Below are 18193 nucleotides of genomic sequence, written 5' to 3'. Positions count from 1 at the left end.
CTGCGGGTATTCCCTCCCCATGATGGCTCAGTGTGCTCAATGTTACACTCAAATGCAACAATTATGAATGATGAATATTGCAGCTTTAATAAAGATAACTTCTCTCTACCATCTCTCTCTCTCTCTCTCTCTCTCTCGCTCTCTCTCTCTCTCTCCAGCTTGGTGTCCATAATTCGAGGCCAGGTGTTGACAGCTGACGGGACGCCTCTGATTGGAGTCAACGTGACGTTTGTCCACTATGCTGAACATGGATACACCTTAACGCGCAAGGATGGCATGTGTGTATTGATTTATTATTTATATGGATATTTGTAACATTCTGTTTTATATGTATGTTGAAAATGAGACAATTCTTATAACAAAACATGGTTCTTATATCCCTGCAACACTGATGATCTTCTCTAAACATTCATATACAAGCCAAAAAAATAATTGATGGTATTTCTGAGAAGCTTAAATTGTCCTAACAATCATGATATAATAATACATCATGAATTATAACTTAAGTAGAGCAGCAATTAGAAATTGACAAACTTTTTGTAGCAAAACCTTCTATTTCATTAACATATTTCCATCATTGTTTGGGCAAACAAAAATAAACCAATAATCAACAAATGCATTATTCAACCTTTGAAGAAAATTCTGCGGTTACCTTATATTTATATATCACTAAACCCTTGATAAGAAACTAGTCCAACAAAACAAAGGGGAAGTACTTAGATCACATCTTCTGTATCTTCTGCTCGGCTGCAGGCTCCATCCTCATCCTCAAGCTGAAGAGGTGTGAATCTGTGCAGGAGTGGAAATATACGACTCTTGCAGGACACACACTCCAGTACAAACACACACACACACACACACACACACACACACACACACACACACACAGAAGCACACAGAACATAAGACATGCAAAGACTTGCTCACCCACGCATATGGATAAGACAGACCTATATTCATCCCAAGGGAAATCATTATGCAGCAGTTGCAGTACAAAGCAAGAAAGAGTACAACTATATATATATATACATATATATATAAAATGTATATAACAAAATGGGCAAAAATATAACAAGATTAACATGAAGTGTCAAAATTATATTTATAATACAGGTAGATGAAATCTAGCATTCTGATTGGTTGACAGGGCGTACTGTATTGATCCATAATGTCCTGTATGTTTACATTTACCAGAGTGCTCCATATCAGTGAGCACTCAAAATAACAGATAGGTTTTACACAACTGTTAGTTTCATTTCAAACAAAAAAAAAAAAAGAGAGACTAGTTAACGCTCTGAGAGAGACTAGTTAACGCTCTGAAAGAGACTAGTTAACGCTCTGAAAGAGACTCCGAGAGAGACTAGTTAACGCTCTGAAAGAGACTAGTTAACGCTCTGAGAGAGACTAGTTAACACTCTGAAAGAGACTCCGAGAGAGACTAGTTAACGCTCTGAAAGAGACTAGTTAACACTCTGATAGAGAGAGAGACTAGTTAACGCGCTGAAAGAGACTAGTTAACACTCTGAGAGAGACTAGTTAACACTCTGAGAGAGACTACTTAACGCTCTGAAAGAGACTAGTTAACACTCTGAGAGAGAGAGACTAGTTAACACTCTGAGAGAGACTAGTTAACGCTCTGAAAGAGACTAGTTAACACTCTAAGAGAGACTAGTTAACGCTCTGAAAGAGACTAGTTAACGCTCTGAGAGAGAGAGAGACTAGTTAACGCTCTGAGAGAGAGAGACTAGTTAATACTCTGAGAGAGACTAGTTAACGCTCTGAGAGAGAGAGACTAGTTAATACTCTGAGAGAGACTAGTTAACGCTCTGAGAGAGACTAGTTAACGCTCTGAAAGAGACTCTGAGAAAGACTAGTTAACGCTCTGAGAGAGACTAGTTAACACTCTGAGAGAGACTAGTTAACGCTCTGAGAGAGACTAGTTAACGCTCTGAAAGAGACTCTGAGAGAGACTAGTTAACACTCTGAGAGAGAGAGACTAGTTAACACTCTGAGAGGTAGACTAGTTAACACTCTGAGAGCAGACTAGTTAACACTCTGAGAGGTAGACTAGTTAACACTCTGAGAGCAGACTAGTTAACACTCTGAGAGGTAGACTAGTTAACGCTCTGAGAGCAGACTAGTTAACACTCTGAGAGGTAGACTAGTTAGCGCTCTGAGAGAGACTAGTTAACACTCTGAGAGGTAGACTAGTTAGCGCTCTGAGAGAGACTAGTTAACACTCTGAGAGGTAGACTAGTGAACACTCTGAGAGGTAGACTAGTGAACACTCTGAGAGGTAGACTAGTTAGCGCTCTGAGAGAGACTAGTTACTGCTCTGAGAGAGACTAGTTAACGCTTTGAGAGAGACTAGTTAACGCTCTGAGCGATAGACTAGTTAGCGGGGAGCAAGTGCGTAAAACCGGCAACTAAGATGAGGAATGAAAAGGGTTTGATCACAAAATCGTGATGATTTCCAGTGAGAGATAATTAATTTCCGAGGCACCCTGCTTTCAACCGGCCTGGTTAGTAAATCACAGACTCTCTCTCTCTCTCTCTCTCGTGTGTGTGTGTGTGTGTGTGTGTGTGTGTGTGTGTGCCTCTTCAAGGGTTTAACACCTTAAACTGTACATGATTGACGATGCAGTACTGCCTCTCTGTTGCTCTCCCGAAGGTTTCTTCATTTTTTTCTGTTAAAGGTTTTTGGGGAGTTTTTCCTGAATCGATGTGAGGTCCCAGGACAGAGGAAGTCTATGTGTACAGATTGTAAAGCACTATGAGGATAATTTGTGATTTGGGGCTATACAAAATACATTGACTTGAATTTAGTTTTTTTACATTTTTTTAATGTGATGCAGGTTCGATCTCCTGGCCAATGGCGGCGCATCCCTAACATTGAGTTTTGAGCGCGCTCCCTTCATCACTCAGTACAGAACGGTGTGGGTGCCGTGGAACGTCTTCTATGTAATGGACACGCTGGTCATGAAGAAGGTGAGCGGTGCCACTGTGTCTAGAGATGTCATCACCACATGGACTGATGAGTGCCTGACAGAAACAACACGTTATCATTTTCAGCTACTTTAAAAACATTTTGAAGCTTTCGTCTCTGACGTTTTGTTGTTTCACTGACTGATCACACAGTTATTGAAGTGTTACTGACATAATTATTTGATTACTATATGAAGCAAGAGCACATTCCTGGCCGTGCTTTTTTGATGACGTAAACACAAAACGACAGACGATGTATGTGACTAATGAGCTCTTTGTTTCTCAATGCAGTGATGGAAGTGAAAGGACTAAATACACACGTTATTGTTTCAGGAGGAGAATGACATTCCCAGCTGTGACCTGAGTGGCTTCATCAGACCCAGTCCTGTCATCGTTGCGTCTCCTCTTTCTACGTTTTACAGAAGTTCAACGGAGTACGGACCCATCATACCTGAAACACAGGTAAGAAATCCCAGAGGAGGCTTTTAAGTAAGTAGAACAATATCCAAAGCCAATGTGTCTGCTGTTGATAACAATATGATCTCAGGCTGTTTGAATGCTCAGTGAATCATTCTGTCATGGGAATTAAAAAAAGTAATGGGAAAGTATCAGCATACATGAGGTATCAGCCGAAATCCCAAAGTATCAATAATTGAGACATTTAATTAGTTCAAGGCCTCTTTCTTCTGCAGACATAACTCAGATCTGAACATGCAGACAAAATAGACATATTTTAGAATCCAGTGTGACATACACATGCTGGGTCCATCACACACGATGTTCATACGTCCAATCACAAATCATCAAAAAAGATGCTCCTGATTAATCCACAACTTGCTTGAGAATAATCTTTTTTCCCCCGTGATAGTGAGCAAAATAGAGCTGCTAATGACAATCTACTCTCTGTATAACACTTACACTAGCACAGCCAACACATTACCATGATATGAAGGCTAACTGTCAGAGAAACTGCTAACACATTTAACAGCTTTTGTCCTGGACACACACACACACACACACACACACACACACACACACACACACACACACACAGCCCCAGCCTGTGTCCTGCTTCTAACTTTCTATAAGCCTAATAGCACATCTGTGTGGTTCTTTATCGTCACATTGCTTTCACCAGTCCTACATGGAAATTAAACAGATGACAGAACTCCATGTGTGTTTTTATATTTTTACAACCTTGAACCAGGGCTCTATTATTATTTTTTATTTGACAAGCGTATGGGCCTGACTATCTGCAGTGAAGGGAAAGAGTGTGTGGCTTAAGGAAACTTTGTGACGTGTGTGTGTGTGTGTGTGTGTGTGTGTGTGTGTGTGTGTGTGTGTGTGTGTGTGTGTGTGTGTGTGTGTGTGTGTGTGTGTGTGTGTGTCTGAGTGCAGATCAAAAGCAAATGAATGGAAAGCCGCTACTTAGCTTTTGGAGTCCATTAGTGAGGAGGGCAGGGAAAAGGGCAGTCTTAAAGGGGATGTAATGGATCTGTAATGAACACTAAATGCCCGGCTAATGAAAAGGCAATAGTGCAGTTGAAAAATATAACACAGGAACACTCCAAATGGATCATTCCCTGAGGAGCTTTGTTTTTATGCTTCATTTTGATATTTCTTCCCAATCTTCTCTTTTTTGGAGTCCACTCAATTCATCACAGGTCTCCTTATCCTTTCAATGCGTCTAAAATGGGAATAAATGAAGATGTATTTTAGTTTTTTAACTTCAAATGTGTGTATTTTTTCTCCAGCCAAACCATTGGTGGAATAAGCAAACCTTCAAACAGATATGTGGGTAGTGGGAAAGGAAACTAAAGAACCTGGGAATACCTGAAAAAAAGAAATCCGTACGAGCACTTAAACACTTTGTTGCTCTAAGGCGACGAGCCACCAATGACACACTGCAACCCTGGTTGTTCTTTTGTATCATAAACCCATTTGGAGTAGTTTTAGCCATCATTTATATGAGTAATAATGGTATTGCACTCAAGAGGTTAATTGCTGAGATATGGAAGCACAGGGCCGTCTCTAAAAAGAAGTCCGTCTGTAACCCTAGTAGACGAACACAACGTGCACCGTGCACCTCTTCTCCCGCCCACCTCCCCTGAACTGACATCTCCTTCAAGTTGCTGGCCTCGGCCTCCAGACACCAGTGGCTCCATCCGTCTGTTCATAAACAAACACGACATTACGTTAATCTCATTGTCTTATTGCTGTCACACAGGGTTGTCTTGTCTGGGGTTTTGTCTCGTAACTTCCTGTTTTATTTTGAAGCCTGACTCTCCTCTCGTTTCAGGTCACTTGCCCTTCCTCATGTGTCACCGGTCTGATTGTCTCCCCTGATCCCTGAGTGGTCCCACCTGTTCCCCATTGCCCTCATGTGCTTATAGTCTGCGTCTTCCTTCTGTCCCGTGCCAAAGTGTTTGTCCTTGCCCGTGCACCAAAGCCAGCGTTCACAGTCCTAGTTAGAGTTTTCCCGAATGTTTTTGTGCGTAAGTTGTTTTTTTCCCTGTTTTTCTTCCCTCCTTCGGGAGCGTTTTATGTTTGAAGTTTTTGTAAGAAAGTTGTGTTCACAGTCTAATGGTCTTTTCACTCGTCGAAGAGGATCTAAGGAAATAATAAAGTGCGCCTGTACGGATATCCCCTGCATCTGGGTCCTCCTTTCAGTCCAGGCCTGACAATTGCTTCAAACTAGTGCATTACACGGAGGAAGTAGCACTGAGAAGCTGATGTAGGTTTCCTTTTCATTTGTCAAATTGTGTCATTAGGACATATGCTGGTTCAGCATGACATGAAACCCGTTTGAGCTCGTGCTCCTGGCCCAACCAGTGTAACCGGAAATGGACCCAACTCAAGGGGCAAGAAACACAACGTCTACAGGAGGTGATCAGCCAGGTTGTTGAACCCCTTTGGAAGGCGGCGTCAAACATTTCCCCTGAAGGGTTGGACACACTTTTCTGAGTGTGGGCCGTACAAAGAAAATATCAGAACGGTTTTCAACCAGTTAGACTGCAAGAAGATCAGTGTTTGGAGGCCAGAACACCTCGTGTGCCAGAGTATGAAGTACTGATGTTTATTCATAGTGACTTCTAACTTCTAAAGGCTTTTGGTTTCTGCCATATTCAAAGTTTTCATTGACCATTTATCAACATAAGTCAAGTATTTGTTGATAATGTCAGAGGCATCCAAGTAAGAAGCTCAATGTACATATTTGGGATTTGTTAGGAATAGGCCCTGCTGAAGCCATAATCTAGTTTATTTTTAAATAGTCCCAGCAGGCCATTTAAAAAGGGGTGAGAACTGACTCACTGCTTCAACTTTGACCTACTGTGCTTGCCGTAGGTGTGCATGCACATCGTTTCCCTGTGCAATGATGTACATTGCTATCATAACTGATAGAAGTGATGGCCAAATCTATGAAAATAATTCCCAAAGAAGCTCTTCATACTTCATACTTGATGAATTCTCCAGATGAAATGTCTTTCTTGCTCTCTCTGTGACTTTGCCAGTGTGATGCCATGCTGCTACCCTCCTCTCCTCCGGCGGCTCCATCCCTGTTGACACTCAGTGGTCATCAGTAATGTTGAGGCATGTCACGCGTCCTCTGCTTTATGCGAGAGAGCGGTGATTAAGACGGGCTCACCTTGCTCAGGTTTAACACAAGGACACGTAGATGGATGAAATAGATCAAAACACACACGCATTCATGTGCAGATGATATGCATACTCAAACACACGTACGGCTGTAAATGAATCCGTCGTTTGTTCTCTCTTCTCCCCAACAAGCAGCGGTTATGTGTCCTTTGAGAGTGAGCAGGGACCGAAGTGGAAGTGAAACTAAAAGACGGTGTCTCACCGCGGGTATAAGAAGGTCGTGGAGGTGTCAATATGCATGTCTGTGTGTTTAGATCTGAATCAGAGCAGTCCTGCTCGTCCTTCACCTGCAAGTCTTCCCACTAGAATATGCACATTAAGATGATGTCCTCCAAAGGTGGCAGAGAGGCGATGTGCACTTTTAGATGCGTAAGCACCCCCTCAGGTTTGGAGACGTCACTTGAAAGAGTGTTTCATGTGCAGCCAGACTCCGTTAGCAGCTGGTTTACCATGTTCTCACACAGCAGTGACTAGGACACCGCCATCTGAGACACCTTTGATTATTTGTGTTATTCTTTGCCATGGTGTGAGCTGTAGCTCGTGGCCGAACCAGTGTCAAGTGTAATCATTCACTCGCTCAATGGTAGACCATGTCAGAGCACACTGCAGCCTTTCATCCGCCTTGTCGGAAGATCAATTTTGATCCAATATGATTTTTTCACAGACTCAATACCATCTATGTGATGCCACTACCGGCAGCACCATATACCGACTGTTCAAACAGTATTCTTCATTATTTTGTTGGAGATGCAACATTCGGCTTTTAGAATCAGAATCAGCTTCATTGGCCTTGTATATATATATATATTGTCTGATGATACATGGAATTTGACTATTCTTGTCAGCATCAGAGTGAATTTAACTTATTGTAAACCTCTATGTGGTCCAGTTGACTTTAATACACAGTTAGCATTACGCTGCTGTAGAAGAAAAACAGTGCCAGTCCAGGTATTTTTGATCACTTTGATCAAGTATTACAGCGTGTTTTCTCAGTAGTAATTAAAAAGGGGGAATTGGGGACGCATTATGGTTCTGATAGGAAAAATTGTTTGAAAGGCCAAATCCTGCTTGAACCTGTTTCTGATAACCATATCACCCGGCTCTACCACACGCACTTGACTGTATTGAGTGGAACAGTAGCCACGCTCTTAAATATGCACACCTGTCATGGTCCCAGATGGTTGCTTGTTTTTCTCTCCTCTGAGCTGAGAGCCAATTAGCAGTCCATCCCTTACAAATATGATGCTTCGTGACAGCAAGGTAGTGTTGGGTGCTGATGTGTTTTGTGTTATTTTATCCCTTTGCAGGTTTTACAGGAAGACACATCAATCCCAGGCAGCGATCTCAACCTGATCTACCTGAGCTCCAGGGCAGCGGGGTACAAACCGATCCTCAAAGTCACCATGACGCAGTCATCAATACCGTTCAACCTGATGAAGGTGAGATATGTAATACACATCTGCTGTGTTCTCCCTAAGTATTGGATACATTTAAAAAAAATCACCCTTTCCTTTGACACAAAAAGATGGGAAAATAGGATCCAGGTTGAAAAATAGTGCATGTTCCCTTTAGCAGCTTCAGTGTCCCATACCAGTGGACCCTAACCTGATCTAGCATTCAGTGACCTTTGTGTCTGGTGCTGGTCATCCAGGTTCACCTGATGGTGGCAGTGGTGGGACGCCTTTTCCAGAAATGGTTCCCTGCCCAACCAAATCTCTTCTACACCTTCATCTGGGACAAGACGGATGCCTATGGCCAACGCGTCTATGGACTATCCGAGGCAGTTGGTGAGTTTGCTGCCAACCCAAAGTTAAAAGAAAATAGCATGAACCTTTTAAAACTGGTTTGACCTCTCTGAGACTTTGTGAAAGGCTGTTCCAAAACAACAACAAAAGCATGATCACCTTGGATGCTCAACCTTGACTTGGAGCAGCCAGAGGCCCCTGCTCTGAGAACCTGAGGCTCCTCTTTTCCTCTGTCAACGTGATGTTAGCACACAAGGGCCTGACATGAGAGAGTGACATCTTTAAACCACTCCTGAAGGTGATGGCGAGCCAAGCTAATTAACTAAAATGTGTGATCTGAAACACGTCTGTGTGAAAAGCCTCCCAGCAGACTTCTGTATGCCAGCTCTCTGTTCACAACAGAGAAGGGAAATGAAATGACAACTATAGTTTCCCACATGATTTACAATTAACTCACTTTGTGCTGTCTTTTTTATGAAATAATGGGAGCAGAAGCCTGGAGGTTAAGTATAGTTATGACCTGAAGGTCACTGGTTCGAGTGCCTGGCCTTGGTACAATAATATGGCTAAAGAAAGTAAATGAGTATCCCTCTCTCTCTCTCTCTCTCTCTCTCTCTCTCTCTCTCTCCTTCATTTGGAGCATTGGTTGTGTGTGATTAAGGTTACCGGTCTGCAAGATGGAATGACACACAGGCAGCGGGGTAATGCAGTACATCAGAATGTGAACTAAGCGCGTATAGAAAAAGTGGACATAAGCGGACATTCATGTCTGAAAAAACCCTGTAAGAGGGTCAGATTTCTGAGATGAAAACACAGACAACTCTCAGACAAAGTCATGGCAGAGACCTGTCAATCACAAGGTAGCCCCGCCCTAAAGCATACCCTGTTTTGGGGCGATTTGACTCTAAATGGGCCATCTTTACGAACTGAACATCATTAGTTTACTGAGGTAACAAATCAAGTGAGAAGTAGAGTCATTTTCTCTTTGTCTTCTATACAACCAGAGGAGTCTCCCCCTGCTGGCCAGTAGAGAGAATGCATGTTTAAGGCACTACCGCATTGGTGTGTGTGTCTCCTGGATGTGAAGCAGGCAAGTGCACCATCAATGCTGCTTGCATTGTAGCCTTCTGTGCAAACATGTTCATGTTATATGAATTGATTGAGATAATCCTGGCTACAAATGTCCAGTGAAATGAGGAGAAAATATCACAGATGGAGAGGAAATGTATTCAACAATTAAATTGCACCCATTCAACAGGAAATAACTCCTGGTCTGCAGTCACGATTAAAGTATGACAACGTTCTGTACACAGTTCCTGTGGAGAGGAAGGATTTTCTCCTGAACACACATAAAGCTGCACAATTACAGCTAAGTTCAAAAAGCGTCTGCAGAAAGGCTTTAACTGGCTTGGACATAATGGTATGCTAACCCCTCTGACACCTTTATGAGGGACACGTCCAGCATGCGCACTCCTCGCTGAGTTATTGCTTATGGTAGCCCGGCTTAATGGTGATTAAACCATAAAGATGATTTACTGCTATGTTTTGTAACACTTGGTGCTCATAAGTTATAATAAGGAAGCTTAACCACAAGAATAGTTGGTCTGGTAACTGTTAAAACCAAGTTGTTACCAAGGTTGAATTCATTGGAAGAACTGCGCATCAAATACGATCTATAAACTGATTTAGACCAGAACACGCCAGCCCTTCCTCTCAGCTCAGTATTTGCTCGTAGGATATTTGCTAATTCCATATTGGCTCAAAATGACCCGATAAAGACATCACCAGTTTTAGCTTTCCTCCACTCTGAAGATCTTTGTTTCTTCTAATTGAATGCACACACATCTCTTCACACAATGCAATGGAGAGAGCACAGCATTGTGTGGGTGGGTGTGTGTGTGTGTGTGGGGGGGTGTGTGTGTGTGTCAAATGTCCCATCCTACAGTGTTGTACCTCACAAAGAAAGACAGACAAAAACCTTCTCAGCGCAGAAGAGGAAGTCGAGTTGTGAGAACGAAGGCCCTCATTGATCCAGCAGCAGTGTCAGTGGATGTTACAAAAGCAGACCACTTTCCCATTTGGTTTGAACATGTGCACAGACAAAGGGCAGAGGGAGTAACCGGCCTTGCGCTTTGTGTGTCTAATAGTGTCGGTGGGCTTTGAATACGAGTCCTGCCTGGACCTCATCCTCTGGGAGAAGAGAACGGCCATCTTGCAAGGCTACGAGCTGGATGCTTCCAACATGGGAGGATGGACGCTGGATAAACATCACATCCTGGACGTACAAAACGGTAGGTGCCTTAACAAGAACCACAGCCTACACTGTCGCGCTGCAGCTAGCTTCACGTTAGCTTCACGTTAGCTTCACATCAGCACTACAACCTTCCTTCAGCCAGTTGTTGTCTGCGTTTCCATGGCGGTCTGAATACCTTGAGATTGGAGGGCTGCTGGTGGTCGCGGTAGTGAACACACCTGTATTTCTGTGTGACCGCCATCCAATATGAAAATGAATGAAATGCACACTAGTGTCTGTCTCCACAGTAAACCGTCTGTTGGGTGTTAGAACAAAGCTGCCATGCAACAATCAGAAAACAGCTTTTATATTCTCTAACAGCTCTGTCGCTCCGTCTCTCTTGTAGCGATCACGCGATCTCTCTTTAAATGTGTCAGAAAGTGAAAGCAAAGCTTAACTAAAATGGTCCTGAATCGATACCAGAGTACTTGTTTTATGAATGAAGTGGTACACGAGTTGAACATCATCCCTGCAAACCCCAGCCTGGAGGTTCCTGTACCTTCAGACAGCACCTCCCCTGACCCGGCCTGAGTGGAGGTGCACACACACACACACACACACACACACACACACACACAATGTCCACGCTGCAAGATGATGACACCCGATACTGCATCAAACACTTCTGCTAAAACTAAGTTTGATATGTGACAGCTGAGTTGAAGACTTTTCTTTTCTACATAAATGTGAATCTCAAAGTAGAAAACATATCCTTCCTTATTCTCGCTCCCTCTCTCTCCACGTCAGTCGTTATGTGGAAGAAAGAGACGACGCTAATAGCAGTTTAAAAGTATGTTAATCTCAGCTCTTGTCAAAACCATTGTTATCATGCAGGCTGTGGTCGACGGAGCGGCGGAAGAGTGTGGTGTGTGTGTGTGTGTGTGTGTGTGTGTGTGTGTGTGTGTGTGTGTGTGTGTGAGAGAGGTCCTCGGCGTCTTGGATTTGTTCCAGCTGCCCAGTGGTATTTTTCCAGCCTTTCATCTCTTTCCTTTCTCTCTCTCACTCACACACACATGCACACACACACACAAATGTACGCACACACACACAATTTGGCTTTCTCACACAGTCAGTTCAGACCGCCGCCAGTCCCTCCTCGTCTCCTCTCTTTGCCTGCCTGTTTTTGTGTATTGTCATTTTATCTTCCTTTATTATTATTTGAATTTCCTTTATAATTTTTACTATATTGAGATAATGCAATCAGTAGCTAGCGTAGCATAGTGCTAACACAAGTGAATGATGTGCAGGCGTACTCTGCTAATGTTCGCTCAGAGATTTTACGTAGAAGAGTAAGATTGTAGAGACGTGCATCTCTTTCCCACTGTGCCACGACGAGCTCCTGATTGGCCAGGCTGAGGTTTGAAAGGCGGGACTTAGTGAAGGGTCAGATGAGAGTTGTACTTGATGAGTTGTCTGTATTTCCAGGATCAAAATGCTTTGACTTTTCAGTCGGTAATATCTTTGTAAGCATTTACAGTTTCTTTACACATGAACAAATCTCAAAACACTTTCAAACACACATTCACAAAAGTCAGTCCACATTTAGAGATTATTTTGCAAATCTGCACACACCGATTGAGATAGTTCAGCAATTCTTCACACAAATGAAATCCAAAAGTTCTGCTTCAATGAAGGTCACCTTTATTCATTTCCATATGAATGTGGAGCAGACAGCAGTGTGACTGGACCTTTCCTTGTTTCAGTTCTCTGACTGTGTGTTGTACTGCTGTGTGAAGGATACATCACTGTCTCCTGCTGTTTACAGTCATATGATCCTTTATCTCAAGAGAGATTACTTTCCTTCAGATAGCCCACCTTTCAAGAACTGTTCCATGGAAGAACGATACATATTTAGAAAAATTCATTTAGCCGCTTTGAAGGCACTTTGACTTGATAAAGCCTCCTCCTCCTCCTCCCTCCTCCCTCCTCCTCCTCCTTCCTCCTCCTCCTCCTCCTCCCTCCCCCCCCCCCCCCCCCCCCTCTTTCTCCTCCTCCTCCTCCTCCTCCTCCCTCCTCCCTTCCTTGCTGTCCTCTATCTGTCACCTCATCCATCACATTGCTATTCATCTCTCTCTCCCTGCAGTCCTCTTGGGCTTTCAACACCTTGTCACCCGATTCAGTGCGTGTGTGTCTGTGTGAGTGTGTGCGTTTAAAATGCAGGTGTGATTTGTGATTTCCTGTCTATATGCGTACTGGTCTCTGTGGGTGTGATTTTGTGTCTTGAAGGGACAACACTGCAACACACAACGTGTGTGTGTGTCCTTTTGAGACAACAAGACACCACATGGACGAGAATAAGCATGTCTGTGTGTGTTTGAGAGAGGGAGAGAGCATCAAACACTGCTGCTGTGCGTTCTCTGTACTCTGCCTTGTAGCTCCACTAATGATGTGCACGGGATGGTGAGATGTATCACACTGTACCGTGAGTGTTGACGTCGGGCAGCGATGTCATTGTTCCTTGTTCTGTGTTTTCTTGTTTTGACAGGGAAGATCAGCTACGTTCCTATTAACTGAATTTATTCTGGTCAAATTAAAGTTTTATCTTCATATTCATATTTAGATGAAGATGAGAGTGAAGCTGCTTTTTTCTCTTTTTATTGATTTGCTTTTGTTTACTGAACCATTCATTTAGAGCTGGTCTAGAACCGTTCCCAAGCCAACCCTCGTGCTCACAATCTTCTCTAAACCGCCCGCTGCTCCTCCCTCACTCTCACTGCTCTGCGTACAATACAAGACACATTCAGGATATCAAACAGGTGCTGAAAACAGGTTAAAAAGATAGAGGTCAAAGCGTACATATCACAGTTTAAAAGTGACCCGCCACATCGTCTGGTGACAAATACAGAAGACTTGAGAACCCACATTGTTCCTGTAAAGCTGTCTGGATGTATTCACCTTTACAATCTTCAATAGCAAAAGCAGCTGCGATTGGATGGTTTGTGTTCAAGGGGCGGGACTTAAAGGCTCAATTGCATGAAGTGAACCAAAAAGCAGGCGGCCTGCAGTGCTGACATACAGAATATGGTAAATCATTGATTAAACAAAAGGGAAAGGGAAAAAACTTCAACAGCAATATTTCAAACCTAAGATTCCCTTTGTAGAAGTTCTTGAGACAGAAAAGATGCATTTGCTCTAAAGGCTAAACCGAAATTAACCAAAAGTATCAATTTCAGTCTGATTCAGGCGAACAGAATATGATGGATATTTAAAACGGTGGACGGCTTTCATACCGTCCACACACAACGTAACTCACTACTCCATAGATAGTGAGTAGCATTATGAATGAGTGAGGGATTTCGGACAAAACCAATATTATATCAGTCAGTCTGTGGTTTCCATTATGCAGTAATCCTGTTTGTTGCTAATCTATCATTTCTGCAAATGTCATGTTAATTAAAATCTATAATCACTTTAGCTTTTAAACACCAATCAACTTCCCGTGGAGGACGTAATGAAGCCCTGCAGGGAGGAGTGATGAGTCAGAACATTTCTGTTTCATTTGATTCAGCCAAACCGTATAAACAGCAGCGCCTCTTATAGAGTTCTTTGTTCTTGTGTTTTTACAATACTTTGTTCTTTGTTCTTCTTCATATAGCTGTACCAAATCAAAGGGAGAGATGATTCTAACTGAACAACATGAACTAATGAATCGGCCGTTAGCGAGAAGAACAGCGGAAAAGAGACACACTGTGTGTGTGTGTGTGTGTGTGTGTGTGTGTGTGTGTGTGTGTGTGTTTGCTTGTCACACACACACACACACGCACAGACACACACCTGGTGTTGTGTGATCTGTAAGCACTGAGTAGTGAGCACTGCTGAACAACTCAGATAAGACAGGATGAAAGAGAGAAAGTGTGTGTGTGTGTGTGTGTGTGTGTGTGTGTGTGTTTTGGGGCTGCTTGGGCTCCTTGTGCATGCTTTGAAAGGGGTGTTTTCTGTGTGTCCTTGTGAGTGTGTGCAGGTCCATGTGTGTCTATGTGTTCATACACCGGTGTGTGTGAGTGTGAGTGTGTGAGTGTGTGAGCTGCCCCGTGAAGCGCTGCACTCTATTATTCTGCCACTAAGCAGCTCAGCCACAGTCAGGGTGCTTTACGCTTTGCTCCAGAGAACATGAGGAAGTGTTGCTTTTGAAATAACTGAACTTAAGACGAGTTTCCATTTGTGTGGTTTTTATCGTGACAGAATCGCACATTTAAAAGTGTTAAGTAAGTTGATTTTATGACAGTAAACTTAAAAACAAAATGGCCTTAAGAAGTGTAAAACTATTGTGAACGAAACCAAATAAGTACATTACTATCTCAAAATCATCAAAACATCTATAATTTACTCAAATCAATCTTGGCAAAAAAAGTCCCCTTTGATTAAGAAAATATCATTTTGTATTGTTACCAATGTTACCGACGATCGATGAAGGAAAGTGCTTTTAATTTGCCACCGTAACCAAAAGCATGAATAGAAAAAGAGCAGGTGTACCGTACGTCAATGTGAGCGCAGACAATAACAACAACGGTGGAGTTGCTTCTGTGTCTCGTGACAGAACTCTGCTCTCTTCTCCAGAACACGCTTTAGTTATGAAAACATCTCCTTCAACAGAGATTCTGAGATTTCCATCAAGCATAATTTTTTCCCAAATAGTTGATAAACAAAATATTCAGAACAGACTTTTCTTTCAAGTGCATTTCAGATGTAGCATTTGTCCTCAGCAGAGAAGAAGATGAGAGCATTCACTGGTCCTGAATGAGGAGGAAATGGTTTCAGACCTACATGCGCCCTTGGCCATTAGGAAGCTATTCCACTGATTGGCTCAAGGCCGTTCTTTATACTGATTTCCTGTGCCGACAACCTCCAGTCATTATTCAATGTGCTTCATGCATTATATGTGCTGTGTGCATGTGTGTCAGTATTTAACTGCCTTCCACCCTTCTGTATTATGTGTGTGTGACTGCAGACCTATCGTCCATCCACTGTAGTAGCAGGTAGCTGGGTCACTGTGTGGCTGACCACACTGAAGCTCTTGCAGCACAGCAGCGTCTCTTATCAGCAGCTGCTCAGACGCTTCCTGTTGAAGCAGCAGCATCCAGTGACGGAGAGACTAACCAATCAGTGACTTCACCATTCTAGTGCCCTCGTGTTTCTCCTCCACACCTTCTTTTATTCAGTGAACAAGCAGAAGAACCATGTCCTGAAAAACACATTTTCTCAATTCCTCCTCCAAGCTGTTTTGGATTATTTGGATTATGGACATCGTGTGTTGAAGTGAAGCTTTCACCAAAGTCCTGAGCCAAATCATTGTGACCTTGTGGGCTTCAGGTTGAGATCAGATCAGCGAGCAGCCCTCAGCAGGTGTGCTAAGAATGTAGCAATTAAGGTTTTGAGATTAAAAGTTTTGAGATCAAGGCCAAATGTGCTCATTTACACACAGACACACACGCACACAGATACCCACGCACACACACAGATATGCACGCACGCACACACACACACACACACACACACGTATCTAGAAAGCTGTGTGAAAAAGCCTCACTGCCCTCTTTTAACACAGCAGGACAATTTGATGTGTTTCTCTCTTTCTACGGATCTTTACTCACACCCTCTCTCTCTTTGCCCTCCCTCTCACACACACACACACACACACACACACACACACACACACACACACACACACACACACACACACACACATTTCTTCCAGTCAGGCAAATAGTTGGTTGCCTGTGAGTCGACCACAGCACAGCATGGGAGGACCCCTGCCAGCTTGGCCTCTGTTGATCAATCAACATCTACCAATGGAGGGAGAGATGAAAGAGGCAGAGGAGGATAGAGGAAAGGGAAGGAGAGGGATGTAGAGGGAGCCTGATGGGAAGGGAACCGACTGATATGGGATTTAAGCGCCGATAGCGATGTGCCCTGCTGGGTTTGAAGGACTTGTAAATTGTAGGGTGTATGGTATGCATCCATATAGAGAGCAGAACGTGGAGCTGGAGACGGACGCAGCGTAATGTGGGCCGGTTTTCCAAGATGGCAGCAGAGCTTTAATAATTCAGCTCACCACAGGAGGTTCCTCTTTGATGTCTCACTTTGAAGAACGAGTGCATCCCTCTCTTTTCCTCTGTTCATCCTCTCACAACTCATTCACATAAACCTCCTCACGAGTCAGCTAACCTGCCCCTCGTCCTCCTCCTTCTAGATAGCACCCGGCATCACAGGAACTAGAAAGGTGTGAGTTGTAGTGTGATGTATTTTCAGCATAAATATGATTAAAAGTCAAGAGTCTGAGCAAGATTCCCCCAAAATGACTCATCAGGAGCTTTCCGAGTTTTTTTAAATGTAGGGTTCAATGCCTTAAAAAGAACCCACATGCTTATGCTGTACATCTTCAGAAAGACTACGACATAAAGCATCTAAGTATGCAACAAAAAGCACAATCCAACAAAGAATTGACATGTTAGAAAGGACTTTCAGTCAAAAAAACGTGTCGCTCGGTAACATTTTTTTATGGCAAAACATTGTTCGATTCAGGCATGCTGGGTATTGAAACGTTCATTAGCTTCCGCATGTGCTGTATGACGTGGTTTTAGAAATGTGGGCGGACCAAGACTCATAAACGTCCGCCGGAAAAAGACTCTGGCCGTTTTGTGACTTTACAGGTCCTAATAGGGGGTTTATAATGATTGTGATTGCTTTGTTAGACTCCCACAAGCCCGTAGGGTTACGGGGATGTGGGATGTGTTCTTTAGTGAAATCCGACATTGTAAGGGGTACTTATGTAGGATTTCGTGAAACGTTATGATCGCCGCGGCAAGTTACGGCGTTTACGTAAATAATTAAACTTAGTGGTTACTTTACATATTTTAAACCATATGCTTCATTCTATTCAATTCAGTTTATTTTGTATAGCCCAACATCACAAATACAAGTTTGCCTCGGAGGGCTTTACAATCTGTACACATGACATCCCTGTCCCAGGACCTCACATCAGATCAGGAAAAACTCCCCCAATAAAGAAAAAAAAAAAAAAAAGGGAAGAAAACCTGAGGGAGAGCAACAGAGGAGGATCCCTCTCCCCGGATGGACTGCTGCTAGCGTTTGTAAAAATCTCTCGGTGGTTAAGGCGCACAAGCAGCCGCTGGCTGCCTCCGTACCTCCCATCCAGAACAACGGCACAACATTCCAGCCTACTACATTAATAAGGAAAAGTGCACTGTGATATAATTATTCATCTAAAATTGTTGGTCAATGCTTGAGCCCCATTGTTCCCAGTGGCCTGCTCTCACATCAGCCTTTCTCTTTGTGAAGTTCTAGAGCTTTCCCTCAGTCAACTTTACGTATTGTACTTTCTTACCAAATCTGAAAATCACTGTCGTTTAAAGTATGCGTGGTGTCACCAGAAGATGTCGCCCAAACAATGGATCCTCTTGACTCGTACTTTGATTCCGCTTCAGGCAGAGTAATCTTTGTTTACGTTGTTTAAGTTCAGTAAATGTAGAAGATACATTAAGTAAATACTGAG

General features: G+C 43.1%; 1 protein-coding gene across 3 annotated transcripts in view; it reads left to right on the top strand.

Moving 5' to 3' along the window:
- tenm3 (teneurin transmembrane protein 3) overlaps window positions 1–18193 on the top strand; it is a 99693-nt gene that overhangs the window by 37153 nt on the left and 44347 nt on the right. For all 3 annotated transcript variants that reach the window (XM_079219282.1, XM_079219283.1, XM_079219281.1), the window contains exons 14-19: window positions 159–278; window positions 2856–2988; window positions 3319–3447; window positions 7950–8081; window positions 8294–8429; window positions 10535–10678. In XM_079219282.1, the coding sequence (XP_079075408.1) occupies window positions 159–278; window positions 2856–2988; window positions 3319–3447; window positions 7950–8081; window positions 8294–8429; window positions 10535–10678 (794 nt within the window). The remainder of the gene's footprint in view (window positions 1–158; window positions 279–2855; window positions 2989–3318; window positions 3448–7949; window positions 8082–8293; window positions 8430–10534; window positions 10679–18193) is intronic.

Source organism: Taurulus bubalis (assembly GCF_910589615.1).
Source record: "Taurulus bubalis genome assembly, chromosome: 6".
NCBI classification, from domain to species: Eukaryota; Metazoa; Chordata; class Actinopteri; order Perciformes; family Cottidae; genus Taurulus; species Taurulus bubalis.
Note: the sequence above shows the minus strand (reverse complement) of the source record. Positions and strands in the feature narration are given on the sequence as shown.